The following is an 18330-nucleotide window of genomic DNA, read 5'->3' on the forward strand; positions in this document are numbered from 1 at the left end:
AAATTTATTTAAAACTTGCAGAAAAAGAGGAGTGTAATAAAAGACTTTTAATTATATTATATAACACAGTACTTTAAAATCACTATAAACTTTAACAAAATATATTTCTTATTGTTTAAGAGACTTTAAGACTTTTATTGCTCTTCGTAATTTGTATGACGGTATAAAACATAGTGTTGAACAATGAAAAAGATATCGAAAACTACAGAGAAAAGACCTAACCCAAATTTGGTTGGGTCGCCAAATATAGAAACCCAGTCATCTGAAAAAAAAAATCACGTTTTTAGAATTCCGCATTGAAATCTAGCGAATTAAGTTATTATCGCGATTACAAAAGCCAGACAATGATAATGACCCAATGACGTAATACGTACCATAATTGTATGAGATTATTATCATTTGAAGCATACTCAAAATGCCTCCTGTAAAATCAAGGAAGATGTTTCCTATGCTCCACCCAACAGTACTTTTTCTTTTATAATTCATGTATGCCTGAAACAGTAATTTTTATTAAATGTTTGTTAATTTCAATTAAAGAAATCAAACCTGCGGAACATATTTGATGAGTGTTATAGTGAGCTTAACATAGGAACAGTAATACAGGAAATCTATCCAGTGAATCACATCACTGGCCGCCAAAATAATACTAATGAAAAGAAATAGACCAAAAACTCCTATTATTATTCTGGCGACATGCGACACTCTTTGGTCGCTGCTTTCATATAAATAACATTGAACTATCGTAATTATTGTTGCGGCAGCTGCATGAACAGCAAATACGATGTCGTTGACTTGAACGGGATTTAATCCTCTAGGATATCTGCTTGAGTATTCCGCCTGAAACGCGAATGAGTCTTTCGAACGATGAGTTAATTTGAAATTATGGTCATAATACCTTGATTTCAGGTATGAAGTATAAACCCAGATTAAATATTGCATACAATGTAAAACCGATGATGTTCAGAGCAAGAAAGTCGAAATTTAGCCCAACCACACTATAAAAATTGAAATCAAGTTTTAAATTAAAATATGCCATTAAAAAAGTAAGATTTTCTTACCTCTTCCTCTTAAAATTGCTATAAATCTGTGGATAGAAAGAAACAGACCATGCCACGAAGTAGATCCATCCAATAACTAAAGAAAATGTGTCAAGTTCCGGAAGTTTTTGAACTGTAATTCGAACAAATGCATTTTTCAGGCTAAAAAAATTATTAAATAAAAAATAGGATAAAGTTGTTTAAACAGTACATTATGCTTGAGTTCGTTACATTGGCTACGACCTCGGAGTGTCCGGCTCCAATTGCGTGAACGACTATATTTACATCTTCATCTTTTGTAACATTATATAATTCTGGTTCTACACGTATTAAGTCTTTATGCTGAATATCAAATTTAATGGAGAAAGGAACATATTTGGTGACGTTTCTGGAAAAGTAGATTTAATTTAATGTTAATTTTAATAGAATAATATATATTATACCTTATTATTAAATTAAATGAAGCTGTATGTTCTAATTGTATAGTTAAGTCATTTGTCGATACACTAATATCACACTGGGCATATTGTACAACTGAAAATAATTAAATTGTAAAAGAAAGTCACCCCCTGATTAGATTGGAAAAGCTCGGTTAGGATTTCCCAAGTGAAAGCAATTTTTTTTCGCCAAAATGTGGGCTACAATTTCCATCAAGCAATAAGCAACCGGTTTCTGTTTGCACATATAATAAGCGTGCAAAAAGTCGTTAAGTGTGAATTAGTTAAACCTTTTACCTCTAGCCGTTGCTTTTCTAATCTTACATTTTTGGATAATGAAGATAACTATAGTTTTGTAAATCGTTTAAAAATTAACAATTAGTCGGCACAAGACTCACCGTTTATGAATAATGTTGTGATAAGTAGCAATTTCCGTTTGGTAAAAATACGTTGCATTTTTTACTTGTAGATTGTTAGAAATTTGTCGCCCAACTGGTGGCGGCTATCCTACAATTAACTTTGGTCCTTAATGATTGCGCACTTTTACACTGATATGGATAGACCTAAAGCTATTACTTGGGAGTAGATTAAATTTGATGATGCTATTAATACTATCTATTAAGAACAATTTGCATCACATAAAATTTGGGGCGATAAGCAAAAAAAATTGAAATATAGATAAACGAGGAACAGATTTTTTAAGGTCAACAGCCGAACGTGAGGGACATGTTAAGATTTTGCAACTATGCCTCAGGAAATGGAACAATACCCATAATATTTCGATTTTAATTATGTTGCGCTCTGCGACCGATATAATTCTATAATTGGATCAAAGTAAAGTAAGCATAAACATGCATATACCGTATCATCAAGGTTGATTATAAATGATCGATTACGAACCTCGTATCAAGTGTTTTTTTTTCAAATCAATGCATCATTCCTACAATTTGTTTGGCTTTAGAACACACACCACCACCGTGACTAAGTACTTAGGTTATGTTTACAAACTATTAAGCTTTGTAGTTTGAATTGTAAGACACAAAGCGCTACTATCTACTGTACTTATTATGCTAGTACAATAATCAACTGAGCTCTCCCACCATCTAAAACCGCATTTTATGACGAATACTGGGCCGCATTAAATTTCGGGGAATGTACGACAGTGGAAACAAGTTGTGTTGGGATCACATTATTATTGATGATTTATTGGTCTTTCAATTAATTTCAGTAGAAACAAGGGCAATAATGAGAAAAAAAAGTTTGGGGCAGTAGACGAGTTGGGAGCCAAAGTTGATGTTATTGATCGAACAACTTGACACACTTTTTGTTCTACGATTGTGAAAGTCGCAGTGCGATACTTATTTTGGATATACAGTTGTGTCCCCAAGTTCAAACAAACAATCTCTCATCTCTTCCATGTTTTATTCAGATAATGTACAGATATTATTACAACAATTGTATTTGTTCATATATTCAACATTTTGTTTTTTTTTTTATCAAACAAAACATCCAAGGCACCATTCTTCTATAGCACAAAATGGCTCGTTTGTATAATTATTATATTTGAGATTGGTTTAAAAATGTGTTCATGTATGACTTGCACGTTTTAGGCGGATGTTAATAAAATACCGATTGTTTCAGATTAGATGCAATTGAGATAAGTTTTGCGTAAGCCCCGGTTTATAATATGAATTGCATTCCTTGATTGTCTGTACAAACGAGTCATCACGTACTGTACATATTCTGCCTTTGTAAAACAGTCTACTTGCTACAAGTACTAACTTAGAGTTTGTTCCAATTTAATCTATTTATTTTACATATTCAACTAGTCTAATCCACTAAATTCATTCGTTAATAAATTATACATACATATCTTACAATGATTGCAAATCGCACAACTTTGTATGAAATATTAATCATTTCGGCATTAAATCATTACGAAAATAATTTACTATATGCCTTATCGATATCGAAAAGCATAACACAAATTATGTTTCGTTAAGACGTATATCGATATTGATGGGACATTTTATGCGAGTCTGCAAGAAACATTTTACCGAGAATTTTACAGTAAATTAAAATTTCAGAGAAGCAAGATAAACATGAATTAAATGATATTATTATACGTGCATTAAACTTAAACCAAATTTAAATTGGTTCAACAAGATATCGTTTCGTGGAAAATTTTATTGTTCTATAGATGACTTAAAATACGCGAGTGATGTAAAGTTGCATCAAATTGTCCCACCAATTTTTCTGACAACCATTTTGTCAATAATTGTAATTATAAAATGATAAATTATAACGATGTATAATATGTAGGTATACAAATTTCTACTAAACTATCTTATATTATTGCTCATGGAAAAATAAAAACGTAATAATCTAAAAGTAATTGCAATTACAAACATGATTACAATTTAACAAAAATAAATATAAATATTGCTTCCGGTTACCAAAAATATCACCATCCATATATTTTAAACAAGCAAGTGTTAAGTGCAAAAATACGTATTTTATTGCAAGCATTTTTTACGAATAAAAATGCTATTATCATTCATTTAAAAACTCCTTGAATAAAATCAATCACAGTTTTCAGCTATTTTGTTCTATAATTGTCCGGGTGTCGGGGCGGAAACAAACACATTCGTTTATTTTCAACACGCTTTAATGATATGTTGAGTCCTTTTTAAGGTGTGCTATCACGAGAACCGATTTCTTCTCGACAGAATGAAAATTACCACGAATTGTGTTTGTTTCGTCTGGGTTTGAAAAGAATTCTAAAACTATTGAAGCAAAGTTAAAAATAGGTCGGAGAGGAACACCTTTTAAAAACACTAATTATACGATTCGATTCAAAGTGATTAAAAGTGAGGGTTACTTCTTCTATCGGTTCTACTTGCAGTAATCACAGATTAAAGTATATATTTATTACATTACAATATACAATCGTATCTTGAGACTCATTTCTAAGGGAGAAGTGTGTAAAGATCTAGAAATTTTAATAAAGCGGCACTGAACCCATCCGACTGAAAGTTGAGTGTCAAAGAAAATAATAGAAGAAAAGTTTTCGAGTATGGATGGGCGGTGCTGTACATTTGAACTTTAATCACTTCTACTTATTATTACATATTTAACAACAAAACACAACCAAGATATTCCGTTTCACAACAAAAATCGGACCGGCAAGGACCTAATTATTACAGTCTCATCATTGAAAAATTTCCTAACTTACGAATATGTAGATCATCTCTGAATAAGCGCTGTGATAGCAAATTTTAGAATATAAGAGAAGAAGGTGAGTAGTAGGAGTGCTTTTGTTCGTTCAGATTTGCTGGTTTCGACGCACTTGCCTGAAAAATTCGATTCGGTGTGACTATTGGATCGAGATAATTTTAACGATGTACTCACCGGTACTCGTGACGTTAAAAACCAGCTCTCCGGTGATTCCCGGCCTGACGATGCGATCACAGTTATCGGCAGATGTTGAAAATAGCACCAAATCAGGAGTGGACTCCTTGTAGATGAAGCAGTATCGCCGAGAACCGTGAGACGCCCGACTCAACGGGGTTGTTATCAAGTAGTTGGTGCCGTTCTCCTTCCATCCTCCGTGACACGAGTAAGCTGCAACATTCAATTACGAATTTGACAACCGAGCAAGACAGGCCAGATATTGAATTTGGGGCAAGGGTGAATACTAAGTTCGATGCTGTTCATAACAGAAGTGGACGAAATGATAACCGCTCGGAAAACGAGCACTCGAAAATAATATTCGGAAAGTTAAGAGGGCGGTTACTTACAGGTGATGATGTCGGGTGAAGAGCACTGTGCTCGAAATTCCATCGTATCGATGGAATTGCAACCGATAACGAGACTGGTGAAGCCGTTGCTGTCACAGTCCAGATTTTGGTCCAGTCTCTTGATTCTCTTCATGTGGTCGGAGTCTCCGCGGACCGACCTGGGGAACTTGTTAACGTAATAGTTGTTGTCGTAATAACGAGAGTCCGGTTGATGGGAATTCTCGCTTCTGATCAAGTTGCTGACTTCGAATTTGCCACTGTAGGGACACGCCCGCGTCTCGGGACTGGTCGCTAAAATTAGTACTTTTTGTAAAAATATCGGATTATACAGGGTGTTCCGTCTAAATCCCACATTAAAAGTATTAAGAGTTAGAATAAAATCATATTTGTTTGAAAATTGGTACATAGCCATAATCCATTCAGTTCTCATAAATGAAAATATTTTTAAGATGGTGGCACTTCCGGTTATACCGGAAGTCGGTCTCAACTTTCTTATTTTAAATGGAAAGGTATATTTTTTGCTGCGTTTTTGAATTAATCGGGTTATTTTAAGGGAGTTTTCATCAGCTTTCCCTATACCCAAATTTAGCCGTTTTCGAAATATTTGGAGTTTTTCAAAAATTTTTGGATCTGCACCTTTCACTTTAAAAATCGGTAACTCTGCTATTTTTAAAAATTTTGAATTCGTTTTTTTTTGGCGTTTGAAAAAGAAAGTTTTGATCTTTCTTCTGGTGTTTTCAAGTTTTGAATCGAATCGACTAAAAATAGAAGAAAATGATTTGTTTTTACATTTTTTGATCCATCCGGAACCACCAAAGCACCTGCACTAAAAACCGGACTCTCCAACGACCAAAGTCATGAAACGACTCCTTCGTTCAAGTTCGGAAAATCTTCGTGATGGGCTCGGAACACAACTTTAACAATTTATTAAAAAAAGTACTGACTAGAAAACAATTCTGTTTAATTAGAGCTCATTTTTAGAACAATATCTTTAATTAAAAAAATTACCATAGTGGGTTGCCATTAAAAAAAAAATTTTTCCAGAACTCGAAAACTAAAAGAAATTTCGAAAAATGTTATTCTTGATAAATGGTCACATTTTAATTGGACTTTACACTACACTAATTATTTTTTTTTTGTTAAGTGCTTAGTTTACGAAAAAAATGCTTGGTTCCTACTTTTTATTCACCTGGTAGTAATTTACTGTTGATGTTTGTTTAGAGAAAATTTTGACATTTTTGATTTCCATAGTAAACTATGTCAAAATGGGTGTGGCTAGTAATCAATTTTCTGTAGTTTTAACAAAAAGTCCATAACTTGAAAATTATTAAATTTAGGTATAGAGAATGTTAATACAGATCAATGCAATTTTAAATTCTCTCTTCTATTTAGTAAAATAAAAATTGGGGTATTTCATTTGAAAAAATTGAGTTATGAGTATTTGAATTATTACAAAAGTAACCTTAAAATTTTGGAGTTTGTTAATGTTTTTTTGAAAATTTGAAACACCAGAAAAAGGACCTAAGCTTTCTCTTTCAAACCCCAAAAAAACAAATTCAAAATCTTAAAAAATGGCAGAGTTACCGATTTTTAAAGTGGAAGGTGGAAATCCAAAATTTTTTGAAAAACTCCACATATTTCAAAAACGGCTAAATTTAGGTATAGGGAAAGCTGATAAAAACCCCCTTAAAATAACCCGATTAATCAAAAAACGTAGTAAAAAATTATACCTTTCCATTTAAAATAAGAAAGATGAGACCGGCTTCCGGTATAAGCGGATGTGCCGCCATCTTGAAAATATTTTCATTTAGGAGGACTTAATGGTTTATGGCTATGTACCAATTTTCAAACAAATACGATTATTCCAACTCCCAATACTTCTAATGTGGGGTTTAGACGGAACAGCCTGTATGTCGCAGCGGTTTTTTTTTTTGTATAAACGTCTGCTAAATAACTCTTGTTTGCTAAACCTTTATTTGAATAATAATTTCAGGCCGATAAATATTTTGTTAATTAAAATAAAGACAACACGTTATATCTCAATACTAGAAAAAAAAATAAAGATAAAGAAATATAATTTCTATTAAAGCTAACTCACAAAAAAATTTACTTAATTTTTTGTCAGATATTCCGCAAAAAGTTGTTATCCAAAAGCGCCCTTAAATAAAATTGCTATTTACATTACAAGCAATTGAATGAGTGGCATACAATGTTTTGATACAAGTTAAATTCCTTAAAGATTTTTATAAAATTTAAACATTGAGGTCCAAGTAACTTTTATGTTACAAATTATACAGGTGCGCCTGATCTCGCGCTCCAGAGAAAAATGCCATATAAGGTAAGATACCAGAAACATGGAAAAAATGTAATTTTTTTTTATCCAATATTCAATACTAATATAGTGTTTTACTTGTTAGTTTTTGTTAAGTAAACTGAGCAATAACTAGACTGTTTGATATAACCCACGTTGCCATTAGCACCGTGGGTTATTGCCATCCATAACCCACTGCAGGATGAAATAAAATTTTAATAGATATTCTGAACACTTTATTTAAGAATAGGTACATCAAATTTGAAATTATGTTTCAGATTTCTTTCTAAAATAGAAATGAACATTTGAAAGTGCACCGTGAAAATAAATTTCAGGAATCTCTCTGGACTCAACGACTTGCAAACCAGAAGTTGCATGTTCATGATCACTTGTACAAATGTTTTGGTTAAAATTTGATGAAATTTTAAGTTAAAAAGCAAAGCTAACCTGGCAAATCAGTGGAAAATTTGTTTATTCTTCGACACTGTCAAAATTTTCGTTTTTTTTCCCGCATAAGGAAGTTTTGACAACTGTTTGGCACTTCTCAATATGAAACGTCAGATTATTTTTAATAGATTTAATAGATAAAAATACGGGAATATTGGATAAAACGTTGTATGGCATACGTGGGTTATTAGATATTACCTACGCGAGGTAATAACCTACTCGGGCAAGCCCTCGTAGGTTACACATACCTCTCGTAGGTAATATCTAGCATAACCCACTTATACCATAAATAACTATTATCTATAAAAATTTCGAAGTTATGAGAGTTTATAGTTTGCACTTTGACTCTATTTATTTCTGTTGGAAAAATAATTTTCCAAGTTTTTTTGCTATAGGCTATTAAAAGACGAAACACGGAAGCTGTATCCTAAATTGTAACTCTGTTCAATGTTATTTGTGGCTTTTATTGGTAAAATTTTTGTACCTTTACTAAATAATTGGAAAAAAACTTATACAAGATCATCAGTATCATTAAATAGACATAAAAACATGTCAATTGTCAAAAAATAAATGTCAAAATTTTTTGACAGATAGAATTTTTTAAACATTTTTTTCATGTTGCTGGTATCTTACCTTACTTGAAAATTTTCTCTGGGGCGCAAGTTCTGGCGCACCCTGTATAATACATTTTATTGTTCATATTGGCGCTCACAAAACATGTAAAGAATTATGAATTTTGTGAAAATTTCTGACGCAGAAATGAACACTTTTTAATATACATTTAGGGCTATTCACATAAAATGTCGATCCTTACGAAAGGTGGATGCAACCATTATTGCGTATTTCAGTAACTACGTGAATTATTTTTAGATTATTAAAAAAAGTCACAAATTCAAAAAAGCTATACAAAATTTATAATTCATTTTGAAATTGCTATTTTTCATTATAAATTTGAAAAAAAACCATACACGTAACACTAAAAATTAAATGTTCGAAATGTAGACCATTATCTAAACACGCCTCAATTCTTCTTTGAAGAGATATTCTTACCCAAGCTAACATGTTAGGAGTTACACTCCTACAATAACTAATAATCTGGTTTCTCAAATCGTTTTTACTTAAAACTGGAGTTTCATAGACTAATAATCTAATGGTGTAAGATCGGGGCTTCGAGGAGGCCAACTGCCTCTACCAATCCACACATTTTCATAATTTTCGTTTAGGTATGTAGTTACAAACTCTTCTGTGGAAATGTGGAAAAGAACCATCTTGTTGAAACCAAAACTTTTGACAAAGAGTAATGGGTAAATCTTCTAAAATAACTGCCAATTTATTTTCAAGAAAATTACGATACATTTCATTAGTTAAACTTCCAATAAAAAAAATGGGGCCCAAGACTACAGACACCGCAATTATTCCAGTTCAGAGAAAAAAAATCTCTGGAGATGAGTAATTCTAATCAATGCGAGTTTTCCTGAGCATAATAGTAGCGGTTGTGTCTGTTATTAATAAAACGAGATTCATCGCTAAATAGAATTTCATTAAAAAAAATAAGATTTAGCTCTTGTTGCCTTCTCATAAACTCACAAAACATTACTGTTTTTAGAAAATCAGTTTCTTTGAGTTATGTGATGCGGATGAAACTTGTTAGCTTTCAAAATTCGGGAAATTGAAGACTGGCTAATCCCAATTTGCCTAGTCATAAAAGTTTGACTTACATCAGGGTTCTCAGTTATTGCTTCCCTTACTCTTATTTCATTTTCTGGATTTGTAGCTGTTCTAGCTCGTGCTCTTTTACTTTCAGACCAACTTTCTCTTAATTTTTGTTTTAAGCATTCTGTGTCTATAAATTTGCTGCAGTCACCGTATTTTTTTACATCCGGCATACATATTAAGATCATATTCAGTGCTGGCTGTGTATATTTTTTCAAAAAAATTAAATCAAAAACTTGGCTGGTGTTGAAGCGATGACAGTAATAAGCGATTGGGCTATCTTAGATTAACTTAATACACCTTTCTATAGCAAAAGGAAAGGTGTAAAAAATTTAATCAATTTCTGTCTATTAAAACCTATGTTACACACCTACACAAAATAGGCTGGCAACTATGGCATAAGATTATTGCTTAAAACTGTGTTATTATAAAATATAACACAAGCGATAAGTCAATTTAACTTACCGATCTACAAATTTTTTCTTGTACCAACAGGGTACAAATTTGTCGTGTGGTTTCTGATAACTGCTTTTTGATTTTGCCGGTACTAAAGTATTTAAGACATAATTTGCTTTTGAGACATTTTCTAGTAAAACGTTAACGTCAACTCATTTATAAACTACACAATGTTACTTTGAAACTTGAACGTATTATGCAAACGCGATGAATTCATTTTTTTAAAGCGAATTTTTGGATGTAATTATTTTAGACAATCGGTTCAAAATGAAGAGAAACCGATAAACTATGGAACAAACCACGGATGTTATGAATCATAACAACCTTAGATGTTGTTCTAGCTCTACTAGCTCTGATTTAAAACCGGTATCTGTGGTGGTCATACTCATGATAGTTATACTCATAATATCACCGAGTGATGTGTTATGTATATACTTAATTACATAAATAAGTAAAAGTTTTAGGATTTTATAATTTTTTCATTTATTGGTGAGGCCATTTTTTATTCCTAGACATTTTCGTGAACCACCGTGCCTTGAATGCAACATCAAAATTTCGATGAAAATTAACTTATAAATTTTATTAATTTTTGGGCAGGCTATTTTTAATAAGTTTTTAACAAAACTATATTAGGTAGTTGTATATAAAACTTGAATAGGTATATTTTGGACAAATTAATATGAAGTTATGATTGTTCCGTATCAATTCATTTATAATAATTTATTACCTCATTTTGCAGGTAAATTTCCAATTACTGCGAATAATAGATCTATTTTCTTCCTCAAAATATTTTACGAGAGAACTTTTTCATTCTATTCTGCGCTTCTAGAAATCTGCATTATAAAGATCTAAATGGGCATTGGTAAAAATGTATTGAAGTTGTGGATAACTGATTAAGTTTTATTTAAAAAAATTAAAAATGGTCATTAATATTGAACAACTTAATAAAATCTTGTCTTTGTTTTGTTTAAGTACACAATTTGTCATCGAATAATACAGTATAACGCTTCTAATTTAGGGCTAATCAATTTAGAGAAGTTGTGATCTGAAGTTTTTCAAAAAAGTAAAAAGAATTAATTAGAAAATGTGAGCTGCAAAATAGCCCTTGCTGTCCTTAATATTTTAATTTACGTTGAAGTGTTTAATGGTTATAGAGCAAGTGGCGTTTCTTTTTATGAATGAAAATTAAAAGTTGTGCCAATAAGTCACGAGTGTCGGCGAATACTGAAAACAAAGTTGTGGTAGCTGTATATGTTTCTTTGGCACGCGCTTATTTTAAACGTTTCCTTCACTTGGCTAATGGCGGCGGACCACCAAGATAGAGTCGTTAGAAATTATTAATGACAGTTGGTGTGACACATGTTAACAATTAACGGCAATATTGCCGCCCGTGGAGCTAATAGCATCTGGTTGGGGTGGCGGAAATAGATCAAACGAGCTTAAAAAGGCGGAAGTTATTTGGAAGAGTTGATGGAGGTCGCATCAGAGATGCACATTTCCTACCGCGATATTCTTCATTGTGAGCGGAACAATACGTTTTATTTCGGTGAATAGTTGTCTGGTTTAATTTCGGTTTGCAATTTGGCGTGTGATTATGCGGCAAATTTGCATTAACTGCATAATCAAATAAAGCAACGAGTCGCGTTATCGACCGGATTTGTGTTCGTCGCAATTAGGATCGTTGTAGTGTGATTGACGTTGCGGTACTTACTGACTAGCGTGACGTATGGCAAATTGGTCCTGTTGAAGTAAGCAGGATTGCAGGCTTCCTCTTGTCGTTTGGTGTGTGCGCCTATCTGGACTTCCATGACATGCTTGTCGCGCTTATAGAAGGACATACAAGTGAATCCGCTTTGGCTGCAATAAATCAATTACGTCATATTTCCCAAACAACGAACACCAACGTACCATCCCATTGTGAAATGTGTCAGAAGCACTACAGAGTTTTCATCCCTCGACGAAGGTTTCAGCTGGGCACAGACGACTTTCATTTCTAGTCCGGATGAATTGGTTATCCTGAGGGTGGAGTTCCTATGATGAAAATTGTAAGTTGCCGAGTAATCCAAAGTGTGCCAGTGGATATAATTTACCACCCAGGAAGGGAAACGACACTTATTCAACGAGGGAGCTGGAAAAATTCAAATCACTGATGTTACGCCGGAGAGAAATTAGCCCGAGTACAACTGAGACAAATTCCGGATTTTGTGAATTTCTCCCGTAAAGGGAGGGATATTTCGGAATGCAAAATTTAATCAAGTAATGGTGAAGTGGCGTATTTTAATAAGTTTCTCCACACGACTGCCTGAAAAAATAATAAACGCGTGAAGAACTACTGCAAGTTAAAAATTGTCACTGTTGCTAGCTACTGCCATTTTAAAGAGACGAGACGCCTGCACAATTCGTATTCAGGGACTCACCTCTTTTAAGAATCATAGTCCTGCTTCCCTCGGTGGCACTGAAGAGTCCATTACAGGTCGCGTCTCCGCTTTGTGCGACTCTATAATCGACACCATCCAAAGCTTCCGACGCCGGTGATGCCTTTTCATACACAAAGCATCTGAAACGGTCCTCGTTGGACGTCGCATGGTTGTGGTGCACTTTGCCTACTAAATACCTTGAACTACCTTCTTTCCATACCGCCAGGCACTGGAGTTCTTCCACTGGAAACGTTATTAGATTTTAGTGCATAATAGACGCTGATAGAAAAGTGAAAATTTATGAGCCATCGTGAAGCTCGACTAGAATTTCTGATCGACTCGGAAAAAACAAACAGAAATTCGGCACGGTTCCCGCTTTGGCCAAACGAAAGTCAATTGCGGTTTGAATATCGATTATAGAAATGTTTATTAGTGCCGACCACAATAGAATTTCTCTTCGTGTCGGGTTATTGGATGTCGTAATTACGTGTAATAGCATTACGCTACTTGTGGAGAAGCACAAACATCCCCAAAAGGACTACAAAATCCCAGCCTTAATAAGTCACGTTTTTGATGAAAATTGTGCAACTATCGCATGCACTGGACGTGCACTGTTCAAACGCAATTGAAATTTTTTATCCATTACATGCAACGAGCGCTAACCCCAATTGTCTCAACTGCATTACCGCAATAACCCACCGCTAGATAATGTACTCGTCTCTTTTAGTTTTTTTTCTCTGTGGAAGTGCATTCGACAACCAAGTTTATTCCGTGCTTTTTGGTGAAAAATTTCATGATTCAGTCATAGCACTCATCGGAATATTACCCACATAACCGGCCTTATTTAAATAAAATATTCAAATATCGAATCCTCGACCAATTTAATAAATGTCAGAGAATATCCTGTTATAGCTTAAATTTAAATTTTATGCAGGACTTTATCTGATTGTCACGATAAAATGACTTACCGGTGCTTTCCGACCCGTATACATCAGGACACGCCTGATAACTCAACAAGAGTCTGCTGTCTTCCGTGCAAGTATCGATACTGGACACGGGGGTTCGGCACTCGCCGTGGCCCCTGTTGTATGTAAAAGTGAAGGGCCCTCGGAATGGACAAGGTACAGGGGCTGCATTCTCTCTGAACATGGAAAAGAGCAATGCGTCCCCTGTTATTAGGCTACACAACGTCGGAAGGGAATCTCGACTGTGGCAGAACGCTGAAACAGAAAAACTTGCGTGACGCAACACAGAATTATCATAAATTAGTCGCCGACGAAATTTTCCCTGTGTATATGATTGGCTTTTAATGGCTGACAAATGGATTTTGCTGATAACAACTCTTTTGTTCTGTTTCAATTATATATTTCTAATAATATTTTCGGCGGAATTTTATGTTGATTTTCTGATGATTAAAGATTAAATGCAGAGTTATTATACACACAAGCAAGTTGCGTGCGAAACCGGCGCATCCGCCTTTATTGTTTCCTATTTGACCAGAAAAATGTTTCATGTACATACAACATGACTAAAAAGAACAAGTGGAGAAATGATGAAGTGACAATAGGTAACAAGGAACGTAGAAACAATAAATCTGAAACAAGGACCAATATTGGAGAAGAGTTTGAAATGTTACTTAAAATATGACGTTTGGAATGTATAAAGATTTTTGCATTCGTGTTTTTAAGTGTTTTTGTAACAAAAAGTTTATGCAAGTGCAAAGCTGACCAGGTAAAATAAAATCTAAAAAGTCTGAAAAATTACTTAAAGTTTTGTTCAGAAAGAAAAGACATTGTTTCATAACGCGAAGAGGGCGAAAAATACAGATACTTAATGCGAAAATAGACTTTATTTTAAAACATGAGTTCATTGTTTTAATTCTCCCTCTAGCTACTGAATTAAGCTCGCAATTAAATAAAGACTAAATTGAAGCCAGCAAACGAGTTATGATTTTTTTATTTATTTTTTATACTTATTTATATTTTATTTATATTATATACACATACATATGTACATATGCCTTTTTTAATGTACCTTTTCCTTCTAGACAATAATGAGACACTTGACATTGATGTAATTTTACTTGGGATTTAATCCAATTAGTAAATGTATACAGGATGCGCCAGAACTCGCGCCCCAAAAAAATGCCTTATACGGTAAGATACCAGGAACATGGAAAAAATGTAAAAAAATATCTTTAAAAAGTTGTTAGATTTAAATTTTGCACTTTGACTAAGTATTTATTTCTGTTGGAAAAATAATTGTCCACGTCTTTTTTTTCGAGGTTTGATTGGTTGGTAATATAAACAAATTTTTGTTTCTATTTTGTGTCTGAAAGAAAGCTTATTTTGAAATTGAAATGAGCCATTTCAATACCAATTCGGGTTCTGAAATAGATTAGTACAATTTACTTTCTAGACGTTGGTAATGGTGATTTTCAGCGGTGTTTTGAGCGATTTCTCTTATTTTAGGTGGTGTGCATAAAATACTGGGCGATTCAGATAAGATAATGAGCCTGACGATCTGGCGATGTAACCCAAAAAACAAATTTCATTTACGCCTTAGATCCAATTTAAATTAGGATTTGCAAGTTGAATCCAAGTTATCATCTTATGTCAGTCTGACATCAGTGCAGAGAACGATCATTAGTGCCATTCAGTTCTCACGGAATGCTAGAGAAATTAGAGAAATCTTTTCGGTGTAAACCCAATACAGAATATATAAATGAATGAAACATTAAAGATAGGCAAACAGTTTTTTTTTATAAATCATAAATTGCTTGTCAAAGCACTGTCAGAGCAACATAAGACAACTTGGATTGTAAATGCAACGCGTAACTAAAATTATTTGCAGTATTCAATGTTAATTCAACAAAATTTTTAAAAAAATATTCGAGACTTGACACTACGAAAATCGAATTTTTTCAAACCATGTGACATTTATTACTAACCACCTTATTAGGGCAAAAATTTATAAAATTTTAAACATTGACTTTTATGTCTAAAAAGGACGTAAAATACATAAAATAGAAAAAATAGCATAAACTTGTTTCATAAGACATTTATGGGAACTTGGTCTTTATAAAACTCGCGCTTCGCTGTTTGTTTCGTAAAGCTAAACTCGTTCTACAAAACTTGCCTTACGAAACGCGTTCTTTAATACATATACTATTTCACTACTAGTTGTAAAAAGTACCGTGCGATCAAAAAAAAAAAAATTAGAGTAGGCGTCGATTAAATTCTACAGTTGGCAACACATTGGCTGGGAATCTGGGCTGGAAATTTTTCACACAAACTGAAAGTGAAAATGACCAACCACCGTTTTCGTCTTGTACAGCAATAAAAAATTTCTGCTCTAAAGTGAACATTATTTCACTCAAAAGGAATAAAACTCAAACTTGTCAAAGTTTCCGATGACATTTGTTGTCAAAAATCAGGATTGCCATTTGAAGGACTTTAATCACCGCCTACTCTAATTAAAGTACGTCAATGTATTTTTTTATCTTAACCAAGTGGACGCATTTACAGTGTCTCTGTCACTGTCAGTTCGCCACCACATATGGAATGAGCTCTATCACATTTATGGAGCACTAGCTTAGGTTCGAGTCTAATTCAATTGAAGCAATGGAAGGCATTTTAAGTAATTTTTGTAATCATTATGTCTATACTTAATTCTTCATTTTTTACAATTAAAGTTTTCCATCTCATAAGTGAATGGTTGTGGGACTCATGTTCATGCTTATGTCACACTGACAGTCTCACTTATTAGACATAGAACTAAACAATTGTTTCATAATCAAGTTGTACAAAATTATTTTTTTTAAGACACCTGTATAATTTTTTTCATATCTGTGTCGTAGTACACTGCCGACTGGCTAACTTGGCTCTTCGTTAAACTGAACTTTTGATCTTTTAGCAATTGTTTCAATTTACATAGAAATTCATGGTACAGGGTGACAGATTAAAAAAAATTCACACTTAGATTAAATAAATTTTTTGGTCTGTAACTGACATTTTTACACATTTTTAACAGCTACGGTATCTGATTTTTACAAGAATTTGTGCAGTTTCGCGGACGCAGTACTGTAAATTAACAAGAAAATTTTAGGCTTTCAGAGACTCTGAAAAAAAGAAACTTTATGATAAATAAAGTCCATTGGTAGGTACCAAGAGAAGTTACTGCACAAATTTTTCTATTTAGTATTAAAAAATAAACACAATTTAGTTTTTTTCAGCAAGATTCTATTCAATGTTATCTGGTGGTGAAAGTAGTAGACGTATAGACTTGTCAGGTTTTGACAAATCAAAATTTAAATTAATCGAAGAACAGTCTTCGGCCAAAAAGTTTTGTACATTATTTGTGCGTTAGGTATTTTACAGCGTTCAGTTTTATTAAAGCTCTCAGCTTTGCTTCGAGCTTCAATATTAAAACTTCACGCTGTAAAATTATACCTACCGAACGTTTAATGTAAATAACTATTTAACGTACAACTACATTTAAAAAAACGGGAAATGTCAAAAAATTTTAGAGGTTTTTTTTTCAGTTTTTTCATGTTTTACCTACATTCTAGATGAAACAAATAATCTGTCTATCACAATTAAAACAAAAATAGATTAAAATATTTTGATGGCACTCTAAATTCTGCCTCTAAATTCATAATTTTCCTGCCATTTTTCAGGTAAGCGACGATTCTGGCTTTCTCTATTTCACTTAAATGCGATATTACACATGTTGGTATAAATTTAACGACATTGATAGAAATATTTTTGATAGGTATTGTCAAGTTGACAATTGACAACCAGAACCGAATTTACATTTGTAAAAATTTCATTTCCCGTTATTTTGAATGTAGCTGTATCTGTTACTAAAAAGCAACAACTATTTTGGAAAAAAAAAGAAAAACTATAGTTGGGGTGGTTTTCTGATGTACTCGGACGTTAAATTGAAAACTATGTAACAAATAAAGCGAACAAAATTATAGTTATTTTGCTTAATTTTTGAAAAAAGTATGCCTTCAGAGCGATTTGAACTTATTGGAGTTTTAAGCATTGGTTTAGAAAGTCAAACCGGAACCGAAAGGACCACGGAACAAACTAACATCCGTCGTCTTGACAATAATTTTAAAGTGCACCCCAATCTTCATCATCTCAGTTCAGCGGTCCTCAAAATTTGGGACCATAATTTATTAATTTCAAAACGAATTTTTTGTGGAAACTATGCATTTTCGGTATACACGCATTTTACTTTTTTGATCCTTTTTGCCATTTTTTACCTACCTTCAAATTTATACTAAATCATTCCCTAACATACTGTATACGAGTATTTAGAAATATTCTTCAGTCTAACCACAGCTTTAAAATCGACAATTTCAACAGGGCCCGGTTTCTGAAACGATTTATCGTTAGATCAATTTTATCGGTTAGAACCACCAATCTGATCAGCGCTACCATAGCAACTAACTAATTATCTAATACTAAATCGTTCCAGAAGCCGGGCATAAATCTTTTATTTTGTAAATAGTTGTACATAGAGAAATAACTTGTCCAAGTAAACCCATGTTAAAAGTACAATATTTAAAAGGTGGACTATTTTTATCTGGAGAAAACTCTTCGTGGTGTATTTTCAAGATGCGACTGGGAAATTAAACGATGTACGAGTACAAAGTGTATGTATGTGAAACTAGAATTCCTAAGATAAAATTCCAACAAGAAA

At 33.1% G+C, this 18330-nt stretch overlaps 2 protein-coding genes across 6 annotated transcripts in view; both read right to left on the reverse strand.

Annotated features, from left to right (window-relative positions):
- Positions 1-32: 32 nt before the first annotated feature.
- Positions 33-2561, reverse strand: LOC123015757 (cystinosin homolog). 3 transcript variants are annotated; one of them, XM_044415675.1, is made up of 9 exons: positions 2375-2561; positions 1873-1981; positions 1481-1571; positions 1249-1425; positions 1059-1199; positions 896-995; positions 547-837; positions 375-492; positions 33-262 (listed from the first exon to the last, which is right to left on the reverse strand). In XM_044415675.1, exons 2-9 carry the CDS (start codon positions 1928-1930, stop codon positions 135-137), a joined length of 1104 nt encoding a protein of 367 aa, XP_044271610.1. In that variant the 5' UTR covers positions 1931-1981; positions 2375-2561; the 3' UTR covers positions 33-134. The 3 variants fall into 3 exon arrangements, with proteins under 3 accessions (XP_044271610.1, XP_044271612.1, XP_044271611.1); XM_044415677.1 differs by having other exon boundaries at positions 1873-2037; XM_044415676.1 differs by having other exon boundaries at positions 1873-2043.
- Positions 2562-2879: 318 nt separating this feature from the next.
- Positions 2880-18330, reverse strand: part of LOC123015755 — a 74248-nt gene continuing 58797 nt past the window's right edge. For all 3 annotated transcript variants that reach the window (XM_044415670.1, XM_044415671.1, XM_044415673.1), the window contains 7 exons: positions 13587-13838; positions 12619-12861; positions 12110-12329; positions 11913-12058; positions 5275-5565; positions 4886-5098; positions 2880-4827 (listed from right to left, as the gene is read on the reverse strand). In XM_044415670.1, coding sequence (XP_044271605.1) covers positions 4721-4827; positions 4886-5098; positions 5275-5565; positions 11913-12058; positions 12110-12329; positions 12619-12861; positions 13587-13838 — 1472 coding nt within the window. In that variant the 3' untranslated portion in view covers positions 2880-4720. The remainder of the gene's footprint in view (positions 4828-4885; positions 5099-5274; positions 5566-11912; positions 12059-12109; positions 12330-12618; positions 12862-13586; positions 13839-18330) is intronic.

This window comes from Tribolium madens, unplaced genomic scaffold (assembly GCF_015345945.1).
Source record: "Tribolium madens isolate multiple individuals breed KSU strain unplaced genomic scaffold, Tmad_KSU_1.1 Scaffold_19;HRSCAF=116;Tcas5.2_LG9, whole genome shotgun sequence".
Classification (NCBI taxonomy): Eukaryota; Metazoa; Arthropoda; class Insecta; order Coleoptera; family Tenebrionidae; genus Tribolium; species Tribolium madens.

What these genes read in the sequence shown, in the direction of transcription:
- LOC123015757 (XM_044415675.1), bottom strand. Translation starts at nt 1,930, where the DNA reads ATGCAACGTATTTTTACCAAACGGAAATTGCTACTTATCACAACATTA. An exon ending in TCATTTAATTTAATAATAAG is followed by an intron (nt 1,426 to 1,480) that starts GTATAATATATA and finishes CTACTTTTCCAG; the next exon opens with AAACGTCACCAAATATGTTC. An exon ending in ACTTCATACCTGAAATCAAG is followed by an intron (nt 838 to 895) that starts GTATTATGACCA and finishes TTCGCGTTTCAG; the next exon opens with GCGGAATACTCAAGCAGATA.